The sequence below is a fragment of the Elephas maximus genome, chromosome 1 (genome assembly GCF_024166365.1).
Source record: "Elephas maximus indicus isolate mEleMax1 chromosome 1, mEleMax1 primary haplotype, whole genome shotgun sequence".
Classification (NCBI taxonomy): Eukaryota; Metazoa; Chordata; class Mammalia; order Proboscidea; family Elephantidae; genus Elephas; species Elephas maximus.
Genome location: NC_064819.1, coordinates 239063708 through 239086747, shown reverse-complemented (window position 1 = coordinate 239086747; position 23040 = coordinate 239063708). Strand labels below are relative to the sequence as shown.

The 23040-nt window shown below is 48.2% G+C and overlaps 1 protein-coding gene across 5 annotated transcripts in view; it reads left to right on the top strand.

Annotated features, from left to right (window-relative positions):
• RPS6KA2 (ribosomal protein S6 kinase A2) overlaps positions 1-23040 on the top strand; it is a 477450-nt gene that overhangs the window by 338473 nt on the left and 115937 nt on the right. For all 5 annotated transcript variants that reach the window (XM_049905293.1, XM_049905278.1, XM_049905303.1 and 2 more), the window contains 2 exons: positions 3426-3542; positions 15886-15967. In XM_049905293.1, the coding sequence (XP_049761250.1) occupies positions 3426-3542; positions 15886-15967 (199 nt within the window). The remainder of the gene's footprint in view (positions 1-3425; positions 3543-15885; positions 15968-23040) is intronic.

Here is a 23040-nt window from a genome sequence, read left to right as displayed (position 1 = left end):
AGTCGATTCCAACTCATAACAACCATATAGGACAGAGTAGAACTGCCTCATAGGGTTTCCTATACTATAACCTCTACGGGAGGAGATCGCCAGGCCTTTCATCGGAATTAACTCACCCAACAAGAATAACTGGTTACTAGTGCTTGGGAGCCTGTGGGCTGCATGTTTGTAGGATGCCGACACCTTCCGTCTGGGCAGTACTGTCTGTGTGAAGGAAACACACCTGCAGACATGTCGCTCTGTCTGTCACTCATCGCTCACAGTCCCAGCTTTGGAGAGTCCCATTGGCATAGACTGTGACTTATATCAGCCACAAAGAGGCTTTCAGAAGGATGGACAGGAAAATAATTTGAGGGGAACAAGAGGGAATGGGGGTGAACAGAAGCAGTGTGTGTGTGTGAGGGTGGTGGTGTTAGGTGCCTGCAAGATATGTCCGACTCATAGCGACCCTGTGTACAACGGAACAAAACACTGCCTGGTCCTGTGCCATCCTCACAATCACTGCTCTGCTTGAGGCCGTTGTTGCAGCCTCTGTGTCGGTCCATCTCATCCAGGTCTTCCTCTTTTTAGATGACCCTCCACTTTACCAAGCATGATGTCCTCCTCCAGGGACTGGTCCCTGCTGATAACACGTCAAAGTACGTGAGACAAAGTCTTGCCATCTTTGCTTCCAAGAAGCATTCTGGCTGTACTTCTTCGAAGACAGACTTGTTTGTTCTTCTGGCAGTCCATGGCATATTCAGTATTCTTTGCCAACACCATAATTCAAAGCCATCAATTCTTCTTTGGTCTTCTTTATTCATTGTCCAGCTTTCACATGCATATGAAGAGTCCAGACCATGGCTCGGGTCAGGCGCCTCTTAGTCCTCAAAGTGACATCTTTTCTTTTCTTTTTGGGGGGGGTAGGGGGAGGGTTGTAGAGCTTTAATATTAAAACAGAGAGAAAATGTAACGGGAAAAATTCATCTTGGCTTAGGAACAAAAATAAGTAGGGTAAGGGGAAGGTAGGGGACAAGATCTGAGTCAGGATAGAAAGGGAGAAGAGAAAACAAGCATCTAGACTTGCTTGTTTTGGTTGTTTCTTAGCTCTGTGTCCTCTGGTGCCTCTTCACTTAATGCCTCCTCATAATAAAAACTTAACTTCAGCTGAGCCTCGGTACCCAAGGGCTCCAGTGAGTAGCTAAAGTGAGACATCTTTCTGAAGATGAAAGAAGCCCTCTGCCCCCAGCCCGAGCCTTGCTCCTTGTCACATGTGTGCGTCCCTTCCCTGACCACTCTTGTATTCTGAGTCACTATCTTTGGGAAGAACAAGAAAAAAAATGTTGCAGGATGGATGAGCAAAGAAAGCTCCATCATGTGAGAGGACGTTTCAGTCCCTCTGGGAATTACTGCCACGTCCACTTGAACATGACGTCAAACATCTCGCCTTAGTTCATGCACGGAAAGTTACCAGGGTTAGAAAGCCGAGCTCCAATAGCTGAGTAGGTCAGTTTTCCTCTATCACACTCCTGAAATTTCAGAGCTTCTACTTACTGCCTTGATATTCCAGCCCACGTTTTCCTTTCTTTACCCTCTTCTTATCCTCCCTGCTTCTGTTACTCCAATGATTTTGTAGAGCATCTATTCTTTCAATAAAACCATCTTCGTTTTACCTATATTTCATCAAGTAGCTACATAATCGACTTGATTTCAAGTCTTGCTGATGAGGGCGCTGCTGTATTGAATGGTTCTGCTTGAGTTTGGGCCTTTAGAAGTGGGGAGGAGACTTCTTGTGGAAATGGTTTCCTAAGAAACGGGTTTTACAAATGCAGCTGGTCCTATCATTTCACTTCCCATTTGCTCACACTGTGGAAGCAGACACGTTTGCCGCAACATATAGGTCAAAACCCAAGTCCACTGCCATCGAGTCAATTCCAACTCATAGGGACCCTACAGGACAGAGTAGAACTGCCCCACAGGGTTTCCAAGGGTATAACCCTTACACATGATGCATGCGTATCAAAGGACATCATGCGTGGTAAAATAGAGGATCAACAAAAAAGAAGAAGACCCTCAACAACATGGATTGACACAGCGGCTACAACAATGGGCTCAAATACAGCAACGATTATGAGGGTGGCGCAGGACCGGGCAGTGTGTTGTCCTGTTGTACATAGGGTCGCTACGAGTCGGAACCAACTCTACAGCACCTAAAAACGACACCAAATCTTTATAGAAGCAGATCGTCAGGTCTTTCTCCCACAGCGTGGCTGATGGATTTGAACAGCTGACCTTCTGGTTAGCAGCCGTGTGCTTAACCACTGTGCCACCAGGGCTTTTTGCAACATGTACCGGGCAGTTTAAAGAGCAGAGAAGACACTGGGATTCATCAGTTATTTTTTCTCCAAAAATTACTTCTCTGAACATTCCTCAGCCCTGATTAGAGAGGAAGCAGTGTTTGCCAGAGGCTGGATCATGGCGTTGCGGTCTGGGTTCTGGTTATGGCTCTGCCCGCTGGGTTCCCTTCAATCAACTGCCCAGCCTGTGTAAGAAGAGGTTCTTTCTGGGTCTTGGAGTCTTGGGTTCGAATGTCTACTTGTCTTTACTCCGTACTAGCAGTGTGCACAGAAGCAGCCTTCTCGGGATCAGTGTAGTTCACTGCCTGTGGCCATGGATGCAGTAAGCTGTGCTGCTGGCTAGGACCAAAAACCTGCCAGTAATGACACGACGGAGCAGAATCAACACACTGAGAGTCCCTGTAGATGTCCTGAAGGAGCCCTGGTGGCGCAGTGGTTAAGCACTTGGCTCCTAAACGAAAGTTCCACAGTTCGAACCCATCAGCTGCTCCATGGGAGAAAGATGTGGCAGTCGGCTTCCCTAAAGACTTGCAGCCTTGGAAACCCTAGGGTCAGTTCTACTCTGTCCTATAGGATCTTTATGAGTCAGAATCGACTAGATGGCAGTGGGTTTGGTTTTGGGTTTTTGGTAGATGTCCTATGGTGTTGGTGAGACCAGATGACAAAAATCCATGGAGAAAACAAACAATTGAAGGCTCGTGTGGCCCACAAATGAATAATTGGCATGATGACCAGATAACCAAGATGATAGTATAAAGCTATATTACGTCACAGCTTTTAATCTAAAATACTCCCAAGTCAGGGTCACTTCAGGGGGGGAAGTTTGTGGTTATTCCCCGGGAGGGGGGGTCACTTCAGGGGAGAGAGTTTGTGGTTATCCCCCAGGGGGGTCACTTCAGGGAGGGTGGGAGTTTTTGGTTATTCCCCAGGGGGTGCACTTCGGGGGGGTAGTCTGTGGTTATTCTGTAGTGGAGTCACTTCAGGGCGGTGGTCTATGGTTATTCCCAGTGAGGTCGCTTCAAGGGGAGAGTCTGTGGTCAGCCCCAGGCCTGCTGACCTGTGTTTTCATCCCGTATCCCCCTCTCGTAGGAAGAAGGCGTTGTGAAGGAAATTGACATCAGCCATCATGTGAAAGAAGGATTTGAGAAGGCAGACCCTTCACAGTTTGAACTGCTCAAAGTTCTAGGACAGGGATCCTACGGGAAGGTGAGTCTTAATCCACTGCGATGGCCCAGCTCCAGGCTGTGGCTTGAATGCCTGCTGGCAGGAGCGTGGCAGAGACACTTGCTGAACACACAGGGCACGACTGAGCAGGCGTCCACTCAGGACTCCACTGAGTGAACAGTGCGGGCCAGCCTCCCTTTGTGCAGTTTCAGTTTTCTTACCACCGAGCTATGCCAAGTGAGAATGGCCTGCACCCTTGAGAACATCATACACACACACACATTCACACGCCACACACACACATGCACACATGCATGCACACACTCACACACTCAAGCATGCCCGCACTCAGTTCTCACAAACCACACACACACATTCACACACGAGGCAGACTAACATGCACACACACACATTCATGCATGCTCACACTGACAACTCTCAGACATCACACACACACATTCACATATTCACACACTCATACATTCACACACATTCACACAAATACATTTATATTCACAACCAGCCCACTGCCGTCGAGTCACTTACGACTCATAGCAACCCTATAGGACAGAGTAGACCTGGCCCATATGGTTTCCAAGTCTGTAATCTTTATGGAAGCCGATTGCCACACCTTTCTCCTGCAGAGTGGTTGGTGGGTTCAAACTGCTGACCTTTTGGTTAAGCCAAGTGCTTAACCGCAGCACCACCAGGGCTCCCTGAAATAAACCGTGTAGCCCACAGCCCCGAAAGTATAAGCAGAGTCCTGGTTCTTTAAAGGAATCATTTGGTGTGCATACGTTTGCCAGGTCTCTTCCGTTCATCACAGGACTTTGTCCCAAAGTGAAATCCACTTCTGTTGACTGACATGCAGGATTAGCAGCATGTTCACGTTCTGGAGAGTCCCTTAGAGACCACATCAATGTGATTGCAACATTTATCTTTTGGCGGCTTACAAGGTAGAATGTACTTCTGGCTTCTCTCTTTCTTTTCCGTGTGGTTATGTTGTAAGGAACAGGTGTCTATGCTGATGCATGTACAAGCAGACTGAACCGTGTGAAGATACCAGAATTCCACAACTGTCGACCTACGAAAATGGCTGTGTAACACGGTTCACGTGGTTCCCATGATACTTATGGAAGTAGAGAGCTAAGAATTTCAGTCTGTCACGGCGTGAATGTTGTTGTTGTTAGATGCCATTGAGTCGATTATGACTCATAGCGACCCCGTGTGACAGAGTAGAACTGCCCCAAAGGGTTTCCTAGGCTGTAACCTACTGGAGCAGATCACCAGCTCTTTCCCCTGAAGTGGTTTCGAGTGGCCGACCTTTCGGTTAGCTGCCGACCTTTCAGTACACATATCCACTGTGCCACCAGGACCCCTTCACAGTGTGAATAAAACCAAAAACCAAACCCACGGCCGTCAAGTTGATTCCGACTCATGGCAACCCTATAGTAGAACTGCCCATAGAGTTTCCGAGGAATCAACTCGACAGCACTGGGTTACTGGGGTACCTTTCGGTTAGCAGACATAGCTCTTAACCACTGTGCCACCAGGACCCCTTCACAGTGTGAATAGCCATTACTAAAAAATCAGAGGCAAAGCCAATGCGATATGGTCACGGGATGCCTGGCCATTTATAAGAAATGTTGGAACATGAGAAAGGGAGATGATTCCTTCTCGAAGAACTGTGATTTGAAAATAAAGACCATGGGGGCTGTCTCCCTTTCTCTGCCTTCATGGACGTTACTCACATGTTGTGTCTTGAGAACTAACTCACCTGTGCAAGCACGTTATCAGTGGGCTCCTCTCTGTCCAGACACGAGGAGACCTGGGTGTGCCTCACGGTGAGGCCAGGGAGCATTTGGGGGTGCTGGCTGACCAGTTGCGTTAGTTGTAAGATCTTACTTCCCTATGGAAGCCCACCACCCCACCTCAATGTGGGTGCTGGTAACAGGAGGGAGGGAAGAATACTCTGAGCCCAACGCAATCCTAGACCCAAGGCTTGGGATTTCCGTTCAGTAACACGGTTCAACAAAAGCTCCCCTTGAAAACATCCTCCTCAAAAACTGAGAGATTAAAAAGGAAAGGAGAAGAGGCTTTTCCCAATTCCATCCCTCAAATTTCAAGTTCTGAATTCTAGTTTTACTTTAAAAGAGTGTTCTTTGGGAAACGTACTATAATGGTGTTTGGCAGAATCCCCTTGGAATGATAATGTTCATAACACTCTGTACTTTTCCTTCCCAACCCTTCTCACAACTTCTAATTTTATATTTACTTATATCATTGTTATAAGCAAATAAAAAAGTAAAGTTCTCAGGATAATAATGTGCAGGAGACATAAAAGGAAGAGGCAGTGGCAACTCATAAGGATATTTGTTGTTGTTGTTAGTGCCCTTGAGTCAGTTCTGACTCATAGCAACCCTGTGTGCAACAGAATGAAACTTCTCACATACTCTGGACATGTTATCAGGAGGGACCAGTCCCTGGAGAAGGACATCGTGCTTGGTAAAGTAGAGAGTCAGCGAAAAAGAGGAGGACTCTCAACTAGATGGATTGACACAGCGGCTGCAACAATGAGCACAAACATAACAACAATCATGTGGATGGTGCAGGATGGGGCAGCGTTGCGTTTTGTTGTACTTAGGGTTGCTATGAGTTGGAACCGACTTGACGGCGCCTAACAAGTCTCCATTAATTACCTAATTCACTAATTCACCTCTGACTTGTCGAGAGTCTGCTATGTGTCTAGCCACGTCGGGTAAGTCCCGGAGGTCTTAGCCACCTGGGGCTCCCAGAAAAAAATACTAAAAAGTGGGTGCCTTTAAAGAACAGAAGTGTGTTCTCTCCCAGTTCTGGAGACTAGCAGTCTGAATTCAGGGCATCAACAGGGCCATGCTCCCTTTGTTCCCTCTAGAAGAAGACCTTCCTTGTCTCCTCCAGCTTACTCCAGCCCTGGGCATTTCTTGGTGTTCCTTGGCTTGTAGATGCATCTTCATGTGGCACCTGTCTTGCCATGTGTGACTGTCTCCATGTCCATTCTTCTCTTTTATAAGACACCACTCCAAAGGGATTAGGACCTACCCTACCATGACCTTGTTAACAGATCACACCTTCAAAGAAAGACCCTCTACCCAAACAAGGTCACAGTCACTGGTACACAGATTGGGACTTCCACATGTCTTTTGGGGGGACACAGTTCAGTCCAAAGCACCTGATGGGGTTGACATGGAAAGTGAGGTTCTAGTCTCCTTAGTGGGTGAGAAATGCTGAGCTGATGCAAGCAGGACTCCAGAGGGAAGAGGCCTTGATCCTGAAAGCATCACTTCAAAGTCTCCTGGGAGTGGTCTGGAGCCAACACCCACCCTGAGAGAGCCTCCCTCATTATGTCTGTTTACACAGGGCTGTTTATTGCCAACAACTTATAAAAGCAAAACTGGTAAGAGGGGACAATCTGCTCTGCAATGCCCTATGTCATTTCTTCCTGCATCTCTAAGTAAAAATGAGTCCATCCTTATTTAGAAGTGAGCCTCTTTTGGCTGAGTGTGAGGGAAAGGCAGGGGACAGCTGGATGTGTCCTGCGGAACACTGCCATTGACCATTTCCACCTCCTAGCTCTGCTCCAAACAGCAGAGAGCTGGCCAGTGGTTGGGCCCCCGGGTCTCCTGCACGGACTGCCAGGACCTTATGAATAGCAGCAGAACATTGTCTGATATGGTGTTGGAAGATGAGACCCTCAGGTTTAAAGGCACTCAAAATATGACTGGGGAAGAACTGCCTCCTCAAAGTAGAGTTGACTTTAATGACATGGGTGGAATCAAGCTTTCGGGACCTTCATTTGCTGCTATGGTATGACTCAAAATGAGAAGAAACGGCTACAAACATCCGCTGATATTCAGAACGTGGAATGTATGAAGTATGAATCTAGGAAGATTGGAAATTGTCAAAAATGAAACGAAACGTATAAACACGGATATCCTAGGCATTAGTGAGCTGAAATGGACTGATGTTGGCCATTTTGAATCAGACAATCAATATAGTCTACTATGCCGGGAGTGACAACTTGAAGAGGAATGGCATTGCATTCATTGTCAAAAAACATTTCAAGGTCTATCCTGAAGTACAACACTGTCAGTGATAGGATAATATCCATACGTCTACAAGGAAGACCAGTTAATATGACATTATTCAAAATTATGTACAACCACTAAGGCTGAAGATGAAGAAATTGAAGATTTTTACCAACTTCTGCAGTCTGAAATTGATCAAACATGCCATCAGGATGCATTGATAATTACTGTTGGTTGGAATGTGAAAGTTGGAAACAAAGAAGAATCTGTAATTGGAAAATATGACCTTGGTGATAGAAATGATGCCGGAGATCGTGTGATTGAATTTTGCAAGACCAACAATTTCTTCGTTGCAAGTTTTTTCACCAGCATAAACGGCAACTATACACGTGTACCTCGAGAGATGGAATACACAGGAATCAAATGGACTACATCTGTGGGAAGGGACAATGGAAATGCTCAATATCATCAGTCAGAACAAGGCCAGGGCTGACTGTGGAACAGATTGTCAATTGCTCATATGCAAGTTCAAGCTGAAGCTAAAGAAAATTAGAACAAGTCCATGAGAGCCAAAGTACAACCTTGAGCATACCCCACCTGAATTTAGAGACCCTTTCAAGAATAGATTTGATGTATTGAACACTAGTGACCGAAGACAGATGAGTTGTGGGATGACATCAAGGACATCATACATGAAGAAAGCAAGAGGTCATTAAAAAGACAGAATAGAGGGAAAAGACCAAAGTAGATGTCAGAAAAGACTCTGAAACTTGCTCTTGAACATTGAGTAGCTAAAGTGATAAGCTAAATCTAGAGCTGAATAGAAAATTTCCAAGGGCAGCTTGAGAAGACAAAGTAAAGCATTATAATGACATGTGCAAAGATCTGGAGGTATAAAACCGAAAAAAAAAGAACATGCTTGGCATTTCTCAAGCTAAAAGAGCTGCAGAAAAAATTCAAGCCCTGAGTTGCAATATTGAAGGATTCTACAGGGAAAATATTAAATGACACAGGAAGCATTAAAAGAAGATGGAAGGAATACAGTAGAGTCACTCCACCAAAAAGAATTGATTGACATTCAACCATTTCAAGAGGTAGCATATGATCAGGAACCAATGATCCTGAAGGAAAAAGTCCAAGCTGCACTGAAGGCATTGGCAAAAAACAAGGCTCCAGGAATTGACAGAATACTAACTGGGAAGTTTCAGCAAACAGATGGAGCTCTGGAAGTGCTCACTTGTCTATGCCAAGAGATTTGGAAGACAGCTACCTGGCCAACTGACTGGAAGAGATCCATATTTATGCGTATTCCCAAGAAAGGTGATCCAACAGAATGTGGAAATTATCAAACAATATGATTAATACCACACACTAGGAAAATTTTGCTGAAGATCGTTCAAAAGCAGTTGCAGCAGTATATAGACAGGGAATTGCCAGAAATTCAAGCCAGATTCAGAAGCGGATGTGGCGCCAGGGATATCATAGCTGATGTCAGATGGATCCTGGCTGAAAGCAGAGAACACCGGAAAGATGTTTGCCTATCTTTTATTGACTGTGCAAAGGCTTCAACTCTGTGGATCATAGCAAATTATGGATAACATTGGAAAGAATGGGAATTCCAGAACACTTAATTACGCTCATGAGGAACCTGTACACAGATTAAGAGGCAGTCGTTTGAACAGAACAAGGGAATACTGCATAATTTAAAATCAGGAAAGTTGTGCGTTGGGGCTGTATCCTTTCACCATACCTCTTCAATCTGTATGCTGAGCAAATAATCCAAGAAGCTGAACTATATGAAGAAGAATGGGGCTTCAGGATTGGAGGAAGACTCATTAACAACCTGTGGTATGCAGATGACACAACCTTGTTTCCTGGAAGTAAAGAGGACTTGAAGCACTTACTAATGAAGATCAAAGACTACAGCCTTCAGTATGGATTGCTCCTCAACGTAAAGAAAACAAAAATCCTCATGACCAATAAGCAACACCGTGATAAATGGAGAAAAGATTGAAATTGTCAAGGCTTTCATTGTACTTGGATCCACAATCAACACCCATGGAAGCAGCAATCAAGAAATCAAACGACATATTGCATTGGGCAAATCTGCTGCAAAAGACCTATTTAAAGTGTTTAAAAGCAAAGATGTCTCCTTGAAGACTAAGGTGTGCCTGACCCAAGCCATGGTGTTTTCAATCACCTCATATGCATGCGAAAGCTGAATAATGAATAAGGAAGACTGAAGAAGAATTGACACCTTTGAATTGTGGTGTTGGCAAAGAATGTTAAATATCCCATGGATTGCCAGGAAAACTAACAAGTCTGTCTTGGAAGAAGTACAGCCAGAGTGCTCCTTGAAAGCGACGATGGCAAGACTTCATCTTATGTGCTTTGGACATGTTATCAGGAGGGGACCGGTCCTTGGAGAGGGACATCATGCTTAGTAAAGTAGAGGGTCAGCGAAAAAGAAGAGGACCCTAAAAGAGATGAATTGAGGCAGTGATTGCAACAATGGGCTCAAGCACAACAAGGATTGTGAGGATGGCACAGGACCCAGCAGTGTTTTGCTCTGTCGTACACAGGGTCACTGTGAGTCAGAATCAACTTAGCGGCACCGAATGGCAACAACAATGCTGGAGTCCACTGTTGTAGCCACTGCATGTTTTGAGCGCTTCCAACCTGGGGGGCTTATCTTCCAGCACTGTATCAGCCAGTGTTCCGTTGTGATCCACAGGGTTTTCACTAGGTGATTTTTGAAGTAAATTGCCAGGCCTTTCCTCCTAGTCTGTCTTAGTCTGGAAGCTTCACTGAAACCTGTCTATCATGGGTGACCCCATGGGTATTCGGAATACCAACAGCCCAGCTGCCGGCATCGCAGCAACACACAAGGCACCACGGCAGGACACGCCGACATAGCTGCCGGCATCGCAGCAACACACAAGGGACCACGGCAGGACACGCCGACACAGCTGCCGGCATCGCAGCAACACACAAGGGACCACGGGAGGACACGCCGACACAGCTGCCGGCATCGCAGCAACACACAAGGGACCACGGCAGGACACGCCGACACAGCTGCCGGCATCGCAGCAACACACAAGGGACCACGGCAGGACACGCCGACACAGCTGCCGGCATCGCAGCAACACACAAGGGACCACGGCAGGACACGCCGACACAGCTGCCGGCATCGCAGCAACACACAAGGGACCACGGGAGGACACGCCGACACAGCTGCCGGCATCGCAGCAACACACAGGGGACCACGGCAGGACACGCCGACACAGCTGCCGGCATCGCAGCAACACACAGGGGACCACGGCAGGACACGCCGACACAGCTGCCGGCATCGCAGCAACACACAGGGGACCACGGCAGGACACGCCGACACAGCTGCCGGCATCGCAGCAACACACAGGGGACCACGGCAGGACACGCCGACACAGCTGCCGGCATCGCAGCAACACACAGGGGACCACGGCAGGACACGCCGACACAGCTGCCGGCATCGCAGCAACACACAGGGGACCACGGCAGGACACGCCGACATAGCTGCCGGCATCGCAGCAACACACAGGGGACCACGGCAGGACACGCCGACATAGCTGCCGGCATCGCAGCAACACACAGGGGACCACGGCAGGACACGCCGACACAGCTGCCGGCATCGCAGCAACACACAGGGGACCACGGCAGGACACGCCGACATAGCTGCCGGCATCGCAGCAACACACAGGGGACCACGGCAGGACACGCCGACATAGCTGCCGGCATCGCAGCAACACACAGGGGACCACGGCAGGACACGCCGACATAGCTGCCGGCATCGCAGCAACACACAGGGGACCACGGCAGGACACGCCGACATAGCTGCCGGCATCGCAGCAACACACAGGGGACCACGGCAGGACACGCCGACATAGCTGCCGGCATCGCAGCAACACACAGGGGACCACGGCAGGACACGCCGACACAGCTGCCGGCATCGCAGCAACACACAGGGGACCACGGCAGGACACGCCGACATAGCTGCCGGCATCGCAGCAACACACAGGGGACCACGGCAGGACACGCCGACACAGCTGCCGGCATCGCAGCAACACACAGGGGACCACGGGAGGACACGCCGACACAGCTGCCGGCATCGCAGCAACACACAAGGGACCACGGCAGGACACGCCGACACAGCTGCCGGCATCGCAGCAACACACAAGGGACCACGGCAGGACACGCCGACACAGCTGCCGGCATCGCAGCAACACACAAGGGACCACGGCAGGACACGCCGACACAGCTGCCGGCATCGCAGCAACACACAAGGGACCACGGCAGGACACGCCGACACAGCTGCCGGCATCGCAGCAACACACAAGGGACCACGGCAGGACACGCCGACACAGCTGCCGGCATCGCAGCAACACACAAGGGACCACGGGAGGACACGCCGACACAGCTGCCGGCATCGCAGCAACACACAGGGGACCACGGCAGGACACGCCGACACAGCTGCCGGCATCGCAGCAACACACAGGGGACCACGGCAGGACACGCCGACACAGCTGCCGGCATCGCAGCAACACACAGGGGACCACGGCAGGACACGCCGACACAGCTGCCGGCATCGCAGCAACACACAGGGGACCACGGCAGGACACGCCGACACAGCTGCCGGCATCGCAGCAACACACAGGGGACCACGGCAGGACACGCCGACACAGCTGCCGGCATCGCAGCAACACACAGGGGACCACGGCAGGACACGCCGACACAGCTGCCGGCATCGCAGCAACACACAGGGGACCACGGCAGGACACGCCGACATAGCTGCCGGCATCGCAGCAACACACAGGGGACCACGGCAGGACACGCCGACACAGCTGCCGGCATCGCAGCTACACACAAGCCACCACGGCAGGACACGCTGACAAACAGGTGGTGGAAGTATAAATATATCAGCCGTTACTATCCATCGTTTCCTTTTTAAGGCCTGAAATGCAATTGAGGAAAAAGTCTTATGTGTAAACATCTATGCACAGCTCAGCATCATTTAAACTAAATCTGAATTGGCTGCTGCCCCATTTAAACTTGGTTTACATCTCAGACTTCAGCAGGGGGTTTGCACTGCTCCTTAAATCCATATAAACATGCCCTCCCTGTTTTGTAGGGGCAAGGAGCATTGGGGGAGGAGGTAGAGAAGAAATGAAAAAGGAGACAGAAAAGATCAGCTCCGGATATTGCGAAGGCTGGACCTTGCAAGCGCAAGTCATTTGTGTTATTTGCTTACTTTTTCCTGAGCCCTCCCATTTTGAAGAAGGGTTTTCCTGTTGTTAGTTTTCTGATGATAAGGATGCCTCATCTTGGTGCTTCTACATCGATTACTCTGTGACAGAATAGGCTGGGTTGGCCTATCTCCCAGCCAATATTCACCACAGGTTTGAGCAGCTTTCCAAGGCAACTGTCTTCCACGCAGTGACTTGGGGACCCAGGTCTGCTCCCCCAGCTGGGGTTCTTCACCTGCACTCCAGCAGCAGCCCCTTAGCCTGTGCCCCCTCTGCTAAGCCTGCTCCCTGAGCTGGGGCTCCTTGCCTGTACGCCGGCTGCCTGCCCTCCCCTTGCACCCTGCCTGGCCCAGCGGGGGTCAGCAGGCCTCACTTCCCAACTGAGCTTGATTCCCCAGCCGATGAAGGCCACAGAGGCCTGGTCATGCTGGCTCGGAAACAAGAGGAGCTGCAGCCTCAGAGCGACTAGAACGCTGTGCACATGTGGCTGTCCAGAAACCAAGGGAAGGGCTCAAAGTTAGACACTAATGAGTTTCTCTCTTTGACTAAGGCTGGGCCTAGACCACCTGCCTTCTGGGACTCTGCCCCCACCTGGAGGGCATGGCCCAGGCCCAGCAGCACACCCCTGGACACAGTCCTTCCATGTGTCAGAGTGTCCAGGGCCCCGTGGGGCTGTCAGGGATGGCCAGGAGCCCTGTGTCCTGCCAGACAGCTGCTGCCTTCTATTCCCAGAGCAGGGCGCAGAGGCCTGGCCCATCTGGCCCCCTGGGAGTCGGCACCACAGGCTCCCTGACCAGCTGACAGAGGGACTGTGGGGCATACACACACACACGTGCTCACACACATGTACACGTGACACACACATATATGCTCACACTCGTAATATACACACACGTGCTCACACACATGTACACATGACACATACACACTCATATATGCTCACACTCACATAATAAACACATGCGTGTGCTCACATACATGTACATGACTCATACACTCACACACTCATACATGGTTGCACATGTGTGTATACTTGGTCGCATAATATACACTTACACACATACACTCACACACATGTATATATACTCACATAATAGACACACATTCGCACACGCACTCATACACGCTTACACATATATACACTCATATATATACTAACACTCAGACTCACATAATATACACATACACATGTATACATGACACATACACTCACACATATAAACTCATACATGTACATACACCCACATAATATATACACACATACACTCACACTCTCACAAGTCACACACACTCACACAGACACAGATGTGCACACAGACGCCCACGCCTCCCCCAGAGGTGACCAGTGACTCTCAGCAACAGCCCAGCCCCAGCCCTGTAGGAAGAGCACCCTGTCTGTCACTGTCAGCTCCCAGGGCCTGACTCCCTCCTCGGGGGCGTGTGGACCACACAGGCAGGGGTGTCCGGTCCCCCTGCAGCCTCGTGTTGGTCTGGGCAGAGGGGAGGCTGCCCCTCCACTGACACTGATATTCTGGCTTTAGAGGGACAGGTTGGAGGTGGTTAGAGTCATAACAGCTGCTGGAAGGAGTCGGGCCAGCGGGGGGGCAGTACAAGGCAGCCAGGTTTTCTCAGGGGCAGCTGGTGAGAATGTGAAACCTAGTACCACGAGGTCATTGATCCACCCTCATAGCCTGGGGCCTCGTGCCTCCTCGGGCCCTTCCTTCTGTGTCTCTCTGGAGGAGATGCCTGAAGGACGATCTCTGGGAGCAGAGGGTCCTTGTCAGTGTGCCTGCCCCCCGCCTCTTAGTGTTGTCTGTCTCTGTGTGTGCGTGTGTCTGTCTCTGTCTCTCTGTATGCATCTCGCTCTCTGTCTTTCTGTCCCCCTCTCTGTCTCTGTCTTTCTGTCTCTGTGTGTATATTTCTCTCTGTTCTGTCTCTCCTCATCAATGGCAGAAAGCTAGAAAAGCAGAAGTCCACAGATCACGTCTCTCTCTGACTGGGGGAACCAGATGTCGTGACCCCTGCAGCCCCTTACCCTGACCTCACAGACACGTGTCTGTGGTTCATGATGGCTCTGGGTTACCCCCAGCCTCAGACAACTGCTGTTTATGTGGAGCTACGATACTCAGAAATGAATTTTCGATGGTAGAGCTTTCTGGCGTATGAGGCTTGGTGAGGGAGGCCTTGGGGAAGAAGTAATTCACCACACCCCGAAATCGTACCTCCCGGGCCACTGCCCTGCCTACGCAGAACTTCTCTGATTTTAGGCCCTGGGTGGCTTCGGCGGATGTTTGCACTTATTTGAAATTCATTTAGGAAAATCAAATAGTGTTTTTGTAGAAAAGGGCTTATTTCACAAAGGATGCTCCAGTTTTGGCTTTGAGGTTTTTTCCACTAATTTTGCTCAAAAATCATTAATATGACTCTAAGCTAAGCCTCTCTCAATTTTTTCTTTATTTTGCTTTTTGTTTGTTTTCCTCTGATACACCTCAAAAAGGTTTCCAAGAACGCTGTCAGTGTCCACGTGAGTGTATTTAAGAGCTATTTAGAAACTCACTGTGTGTAGAAATGTAACCTACCCAGAACTAAAATGGGGTGAAGAACGTTGAGGATAAGAGGAACTCGTTTATCTTGCCAGCCAGATGAGGCTGCCGTGGTGGTGGGCAGTAACCCTGAGTGCTCTCCCCGGCTTACAAAGGGATATTTAAATAAGCCAGAGGGCTCCCCTGAGACTTCTGAATATTGATGATTTTTCTAAACAGCAGGTCTTCCAATAAAAAGGCGCAGTTTCACTTCTGACGTAAAATGGAAGTCGATGGTACCAAAAGCAGATGGTGGGTCTTCATACGGACACACAACGATGTCGACCACAGAACTGCGGCAGATCAGGACTTTCCCGACGGCCTAGATGTGGGAGAATTCAATCTCAGTGTGTTTATTTTATTAGGATTTTTCTAAACTTCCTCAGGCATCCCTTTGTCAGAAGGAAAACAAGCTTGACGTTGTCTCGGTTTTGAAGCTCTGTTTCCTCTTTGAAAGGTGTTCCTGGTGAGGAAGGTGAAGGGACCTGATGCTGGGCAGCTCTACGCCATGAAAGTTCTTAAGAAAGCGACCTTAAAAGGTAAGGATTTCAAACACAGGCCGGCAGCTGCTGAGGCATGTCAGCCTGGTTTATACTTTGCCTGTTATTTCAGGAAATAGTCGTTCTATTTTGGGTTGCACATTTTTCTGGAGACCTCCCTACAGGAGAATATCAGGCACCCTGCTCTCTAGTTGATGATAAGCAGTATAAACATCTTCAGGATTATTTAATATGTCCCTGCAGCCATTCTCAGAGAGCAAAGCCCTGTGGCATAAACACCACTCTCCTGCATATGTTCTGCAGTAGAGTTCCATTTGGTAAAAGAGCAGCCGCAGAGACAAGCAGTTGTAATGACTGTGGGTGGTATGACAAACCAGCCTGAACATCAGCAGCCGGACCGGATTGCTCAGTTTAAGTCAAATGTGACTCGTGATGGTGTTACTTTCCTTTGCTGGGTGTTAGAAATGTGGTCCAGCAGTGGGTCCTCCACCCCGGCCCTTTGCGCTCCCACCCCCCAGTAAAGGTAGAAGCATTACCACAGCCCGTTGCTGTTGAGTTGGTTCCAACTCAGGGCGACCCCATGAGTGTCAGAGTACGACTGTGTTCCACAGGGTTTCCGATGGCTAATCTTTCAGAAGTAGATTGCCAGGCCTTTCTTCAGAGGTGCCTCTGGGTAGACTTGAACCTCCGGCCTTTCGGTTAGCAGCCGAGAACATTAACCATTTGTACTAACCAGGGACTCCGAAGCATTACACAGAGAACCAAGATACAGATGTCACCTGAAGTCTTATTCCAGGCTCCCAGTCCTTAAATCCATCGGTGCATGTCATGGGCTGAACTGCGTCCCCCAAATAACAGTCCACCTGGCTAGGTCGTGATTCCCTTGTATGATAGTATGATTGTCCACCATTTTGTCTTCTGGTCTGATTTCCCTATGTGTTGTAAATTCTATCACTATAATGTAATGAGATAGATTACTGGCAGTTAAATTAATGAGGTCTACAAGATTAGATAGTGTCTTAAGCCAATATCTTTGAGATATAAAAGAGGGAAGTAAACAGAGAGACATGGGGACCTCATACCACCAAAAAAGCAGCTCCAGGAGCAGAGTGCATCCTTTGGACCTGAGGTTCCTGCACTGAGATGCTCCCAGACCAAGGGAAGACTGATGACAAGGACCTTCCTCCAGAGCTGACAGAGAAACGAAGCCTTCCGCTGGAGCCGACACCCTGAATTTGGACTTGTAGCCTACTAGACAGTGCGAGAATAAATTTCTCTTGGTTAAAGCCATCCACTTTTGATATTTCCATTACAGCAGCACTGGATGACCAAGACAGTGCATCTTAACTGAGCATCTACTCTGTCCTTAACAACTTCCTGCAGGAAGGAGCACAAAGCACACGTCACTCCCTGCTTCCACGTCACTTACAACCTAGTTGGAGAAATGAGATATGTATTTTGAACAACATATAATCAGCAAGATAGGACAGTAAACGCATAGACCAAATATACCCAAACCCACACAGACTTCAAATGTTGCGGAGTCCCTGGATGGTGCCAAGTGTGAACACGCTCGGCTGAAAGCTCAGAGGTTCCAGTCCACTCAGAGGCCCCTCGGAAGAAAGGCCTTGGCCATCTACTTCTGAAAAATCAGCCATGAGAATCCCACGGGGCACAGTTCTACTCTGACGCGTGTGGGGTCACCACGAGTCAGGGTCGATGCCATGGCAACTGGTTGGTTTAAATGACGTAGGCATATGAAGGAAGAGAAGGGCTTTTCCAAATAAGGTAGAATTAAGAAGGTAAGTGAGATTCACATCTGAAAAGCTGGGTGAATATTCCCACGGGGGGAAGAATCAGGATGACATCATCAGCAAGGCCAAGCTTAAGAAAACACAAAAACTAGGCCCCTTGGCCGGGCTGGAGCCTGCATCGGGATCACCTAGGTGTGTCTGGGAGGTGGAGAGGGGTTATTACAAATACAGATTCCTAGGTCCCGTTCCTGACCTACGATTAATCACACTCGCTCAGGTGTGGAGCCTGGGATTTTGTTTAACAGGTTGGCCCAGCAGTTCTTAGATACACAAGTTTGGGTCCACTGGCCTAGGCACTCTAGGTCATGGTGGGCACTCGAGTTCCTAATGCCATGTTACTCGCAGCAACATAACTTAAAGCACGTGCTTAGAGTAACAGTTTTTGTTACGTTGTTGTTCTTGGGTGCCACCGAGTTGATTCTGACTCATAGCCCCTCGTGTGGCAGAACTGCCCCCAGGTTTTCTTGGCTGTGATCTTTACAGAAGCAGTTCACCAGGCCTTTCTCTTGCAGAGCAGGCGGGTGGGTTCCAACAGCCAACCTTTTGGTTAGCAGCCAGGTGCTTAACCATTGTGCTAACAGGCTGTCTAGTTTTTTGTTATAGCTATAATAATATTTCTAAAACTGTCAATGGAATATGGCTGATTAGTGCAAGGTTCTGCAAATACAATGTTAAATAAAGGGTTCTTTGTTTAACAGAAGGCTTGTATGAAACAAAGCAAGTTTGACTTTTTGCCCCCACTTTATAATAAAATAATGTTTTTGCTTAATAGTAGTTTCATAGAAATGGAAAATTATATAGATGTTTGTTAGTTTATGATCATCTGAATGCCTAAGAAATAAATGGCTGCCCTCTTTAGGGAACACTCTGGTGGCTCCTCAAAAGTTTAAGCCTAGAGTCACCACTTGACCTAGGAATTCCGCCCCAGGTACACGCCCAAGAGAAACGAAAACGTGCCCACCCACAGATCTGCACATAAATGTTCATGGCAGAATTATTCGTAATAGGCAAGAAGAGGAAACAAGCCAGCGTCATTCAGCTGATGGATGGGTAAACAGCATATCCGTGTTATTGCTGAAAATACGATGGAGTATTTTCAGCAATAACAAGGATTGAAGTACGGATACATATTACAGCGTGGGCAAACCTTGAAAACATTATGCCTCAGTGAAAGGAGCCTGTCACAAAAACCCACATATTGTATGATTCCATTTATATGAAATGTTTAGAACAGGCGTACAGACCAAAGTAGATTAGTGGTTGTCTAGCGCTTGGGGCAGGGGGAGATTGAGAGGGTGATGGCTAAGGGTTATGGGGTTTCTTTTGATGAAAATGTTCTAAAATTGATTACAGTTATAGTTGCACAACTCTGTGGCTACACTAAAAACCATAGAATTGTACACTTTCAATGGGTAGGTTGTATGGTGTGTGAATTATATCTCAGTATGAGAGCTGGTGATTATGATCAGGTTGTTTTAGCGATCACATACACGCCTTATTTTCTGCCTGCAGATTCCTGTTAACTTGACCAGGACATCAGTAGTGACCTTGAATACTTGCCTTTATCCTTAAATCCTAGCTGTCCCTTCTTCCCCCTGAACTGATCATGAAAATAAAAGGGAAAAGAATAGAGGAGTAAAATTGGAATCATTGCGGAAGGAATCTAATGTCTGCCCCTCCTCTGGAGCAGTGAAATGCAACTACCGAGCTGGGAAGTTGTTCTCCTTGTTTAACCGTCTCTAAGCGTTTTTTCTTAGATTCCATCAGTGTTTTAACCTTGACGTCTTAGCTCCTGTGCAAAGCAGTCAGGCTCAGCTCCTGTGCAAAGCAGTCAGGCTCAGTGGCTTCACACTGGCGGGTCCGTGAGTCTTCACATTTGTTTATACTCCAGTACAAGTATCCTTGAGAAAATGTTCCTGGTACGTTGGTACATGGACAAAGCAGGACCTAAACTGCACAGAATGACTGTGGTATTGTTCAGCACGTGGGTATCTCTCAGTACAGTCAGAGGCATGGATGGGCACGCTCCAATATGTACGGTCCACGTCATGCCAGCAGGAAGATCACCAAATGTAAACAGTGGCCATCTCCAAGTTACAAGGTTATGGGTAGCTTTTATTTTCTTCTCTATACTGTATATTTCCAGTTATATAGTTATTTTTAAAACATTCCTTGAGCAGTATGTTTGACTATGTTAAATTCTTTTTCTATTGTCAGAACAAGCTATACAAGCATAGAAAAATAAAGAAAAAAATCATTTTCTTGCACTCCCTTAAAACCAAACATGATTGTGTATTGTGCACTGTTTCAGCTTTCCGTAGTGGTCCACCACTAAAGAACAGAAGGAAGGTATTTTTTTCCAGAAATTGAGTTGGAGCTTATTTTCATAACAGAAAATTTAAAAAGCTTTGCAAAATAGTACATTGTATGAGATGGTCATTTGGATCTAATCATAATGTGACCGCGTTACATGCAGAGAGGACGCCTAGACTGTACGTCTGAGAAAACCACTTGTCACTGAGTCAGTCCCAGCTCTTGGCGACCACGTGTGTGTCAGCCTAGAACTGTGCTCCCTGGGGTTCAATGGCTGCTTTTTCAGAAATAGATCACCAGGCCTTTCTTCCTTGGTGCCTCTGGACGGATTTGAACTGACAACCTTTCAGTTAGCAACCGAGCGCATTAACTGTTTACACCACTCAGGGACTTTGATTCTGTGTCTTCCATTAACTAAACTTGACCTTGGAGCGGACATTTGACCTCTGTAAACCTCGATTTCCTCTATTGTAAGAGGGTTGACTCGAAGGATTATTTAAATTCTTATCAGCTACAACACGCCTGCATTCTGTTAGCCTGAGTCATTTAAATATTCCCTAACTCCTCCTCCATCCTCAGGATGCCACCGTTTTGCAGGCTAACTAACCCTCCTGAAGCCTGTGAAGGAAGGAGGAGGAACACATGGTGTGAACAGCGGCCATGGAGGCCAACGAGAAAACCTAAAAATACAAACCACCACCCAAGGGAGAACGTGAGGAGTTTGAATAGTGAAACCATTCTGAAAAGGAGAAATGAACAGGGGGTGGGGATTCGTGGAAATCGTTTTAAAACTCCAGATAGCTGCTAAAACACAGATGTTTGTCGCGTGTACAGAAGTGAATGTAGTTGGTGGAATTCCAGAGGACTGGGCGTAAAGGATAACGGTCTCTGACAGCTGTTTTATCTTCACATGTTTGCATTGCCAGCCGCCACCCCCACCTTTCCTTAAGGGGGTGGCACATCATTTCTACAGGAAATGTCACTGCTCACCCACTGCTGGAGGCGGGGATGCTGGCAGGCGTTGGGCACGTCCACCCCCACACACTGTCCCTGTGCCGGCTCCCACTGCCCAGTGGGGCGATTCTGCTTGCCTCCTAAGTGCTTACCAACAAAACCAAACCCACTGCCCTCGAGCCGGGTCTGACGCGTAGCAACCCTACAGGACAGAGTAGAACTGCCCCCTAAGGTTTCCAAGGCTGTAAGTCTTTACGGAAGCAGACTGCCACATCTGTCTCCCACTGAGTGCTTTAACCGCCGTGCCACCAGGACTCCTTCTTAGGTACGTTGAGCCCTTTAAAAATGTGCAACTTCTCTCAGTTGACAAAGTTCCTATGTGGGAATTCTACTTAATGTACCCCAGATATGATGCCTTCCAAAGACCATGTGCCAACTTGTGATTATAAGAGAAACTGACTGAAAAGGATGACCCATCTGTCAGTTCGTGGTACTGTGGGGGCTTGTGTGTTGCTGTGATGCTGGAGCTAGGCCACCGGTGTTTCAAATGCCAGCAGAGTCACCCAGGTGGACAGGTTTCAGCAGAGCTTCCAGACTAAGGCAGATTAGAAAGAAAGGCCTGGTGATCTACCTCTGATAATCAGCCAGTGAGAACACTGGGGATCACAGCAGACCCTTTGCTGATACAGTGCTGGAAGATGAGCCCCCAGGGTTGGAAGGCACTCAGAATATGTAATGGCCACAACAGTGGACTCAAGCTGACTAATGACCATGAAGATGATACAGGACCGGACAATGCTTTGTTCCTTTGTACATGGAGTTGCCTCGAGTTGGAGCTGACTTGATGGCAACTAACGACCACATTGCTAAGAAACATACTCCCAAGTTACGACATCAGAAAATGAGCCAAACCTGACCTCCATCCTCTGTTCAGGGAGTTGGCAAGTGGAGACTGTGCCCCACCATAAAGAAATGTCTCTATATAGGGTGTCTTAGGCTGGGTTCTCTAGAGAAGCAAATATATACATAGAAAGATTTATATCAAGGAAACAGCTCATGCAGTTGTAGAGGCTGGAATGTCCGAAGTCCGTGGGTCAGAATAGAGGCTTCTCCTGATTCATGTAGCCATAGGGGCTGGCGAACCCCAAAACGGCAGGTCAGAGAGCAGGGCTCTCGCTCACAGGCTGCACGAAGATCGACGAATCTCAAGATCAGCAGGCAAGACCGCAGGTAAGCTGCTAGCTCAAGTCCCGAGAACCAGAGGTCAGACGAACAGGAGCCAGCTGCAGGATCCAGAACTAGCAAAAGCCCACAAGCCTTGCCAGGATGTCCACTTATATTGGATGGAGGCCACACGCCCAAGGGAAATCCGTTTCAACTGATTGGCTACTCACAGCAGATCTCATCATGGAGGTAATCACATTATAACAAATCTCATCATGGAAATGATCACATCATCATACGACTGCCAAACACCTGAGAATCATGGCCCAGCCAAGTTGACATACAGCCTTAACCATCACATAGAGCACACAAAGAATACTGAATATACCATGGCTTGCCCGAAGAACAAACAAATCTGTCTTGGAAGAAGTACAGACAGAATGCTCCTTAGAAGCAAGAATGACAAGACTTTGTCTGACATACTTTGGACATATTATATCAGGAGAAGCCCTGGAGAAGAACATGGTTGTTAGAGTAGAGGGTTAGGGAAAAAGAGGAAGAATCTCCACGAGGTGGATTGGCACAGTGGCTGCAACAGTGGGCTCAAACATAACAGCGATTGTGAACACGGTGCAGGACCAGGCACTGTTTGGTTCTGTTGTGCATGGGGTCACTATGAGTCAGAACTGACCGACTCAATGGCATCTAACAACAAGGGCAGGCAATGGTTCTCAACCTTGGCTGCATGTGGGAATCTCTTAGGGGACTTTAACAAAATGCTGATGCTTGGGGTCCCCTACTGGACATCCTAATTTAGTTGGTCTAGCACCTCAAGTCTCCAGGGTGCTGCCCACATTGAGAAGACCG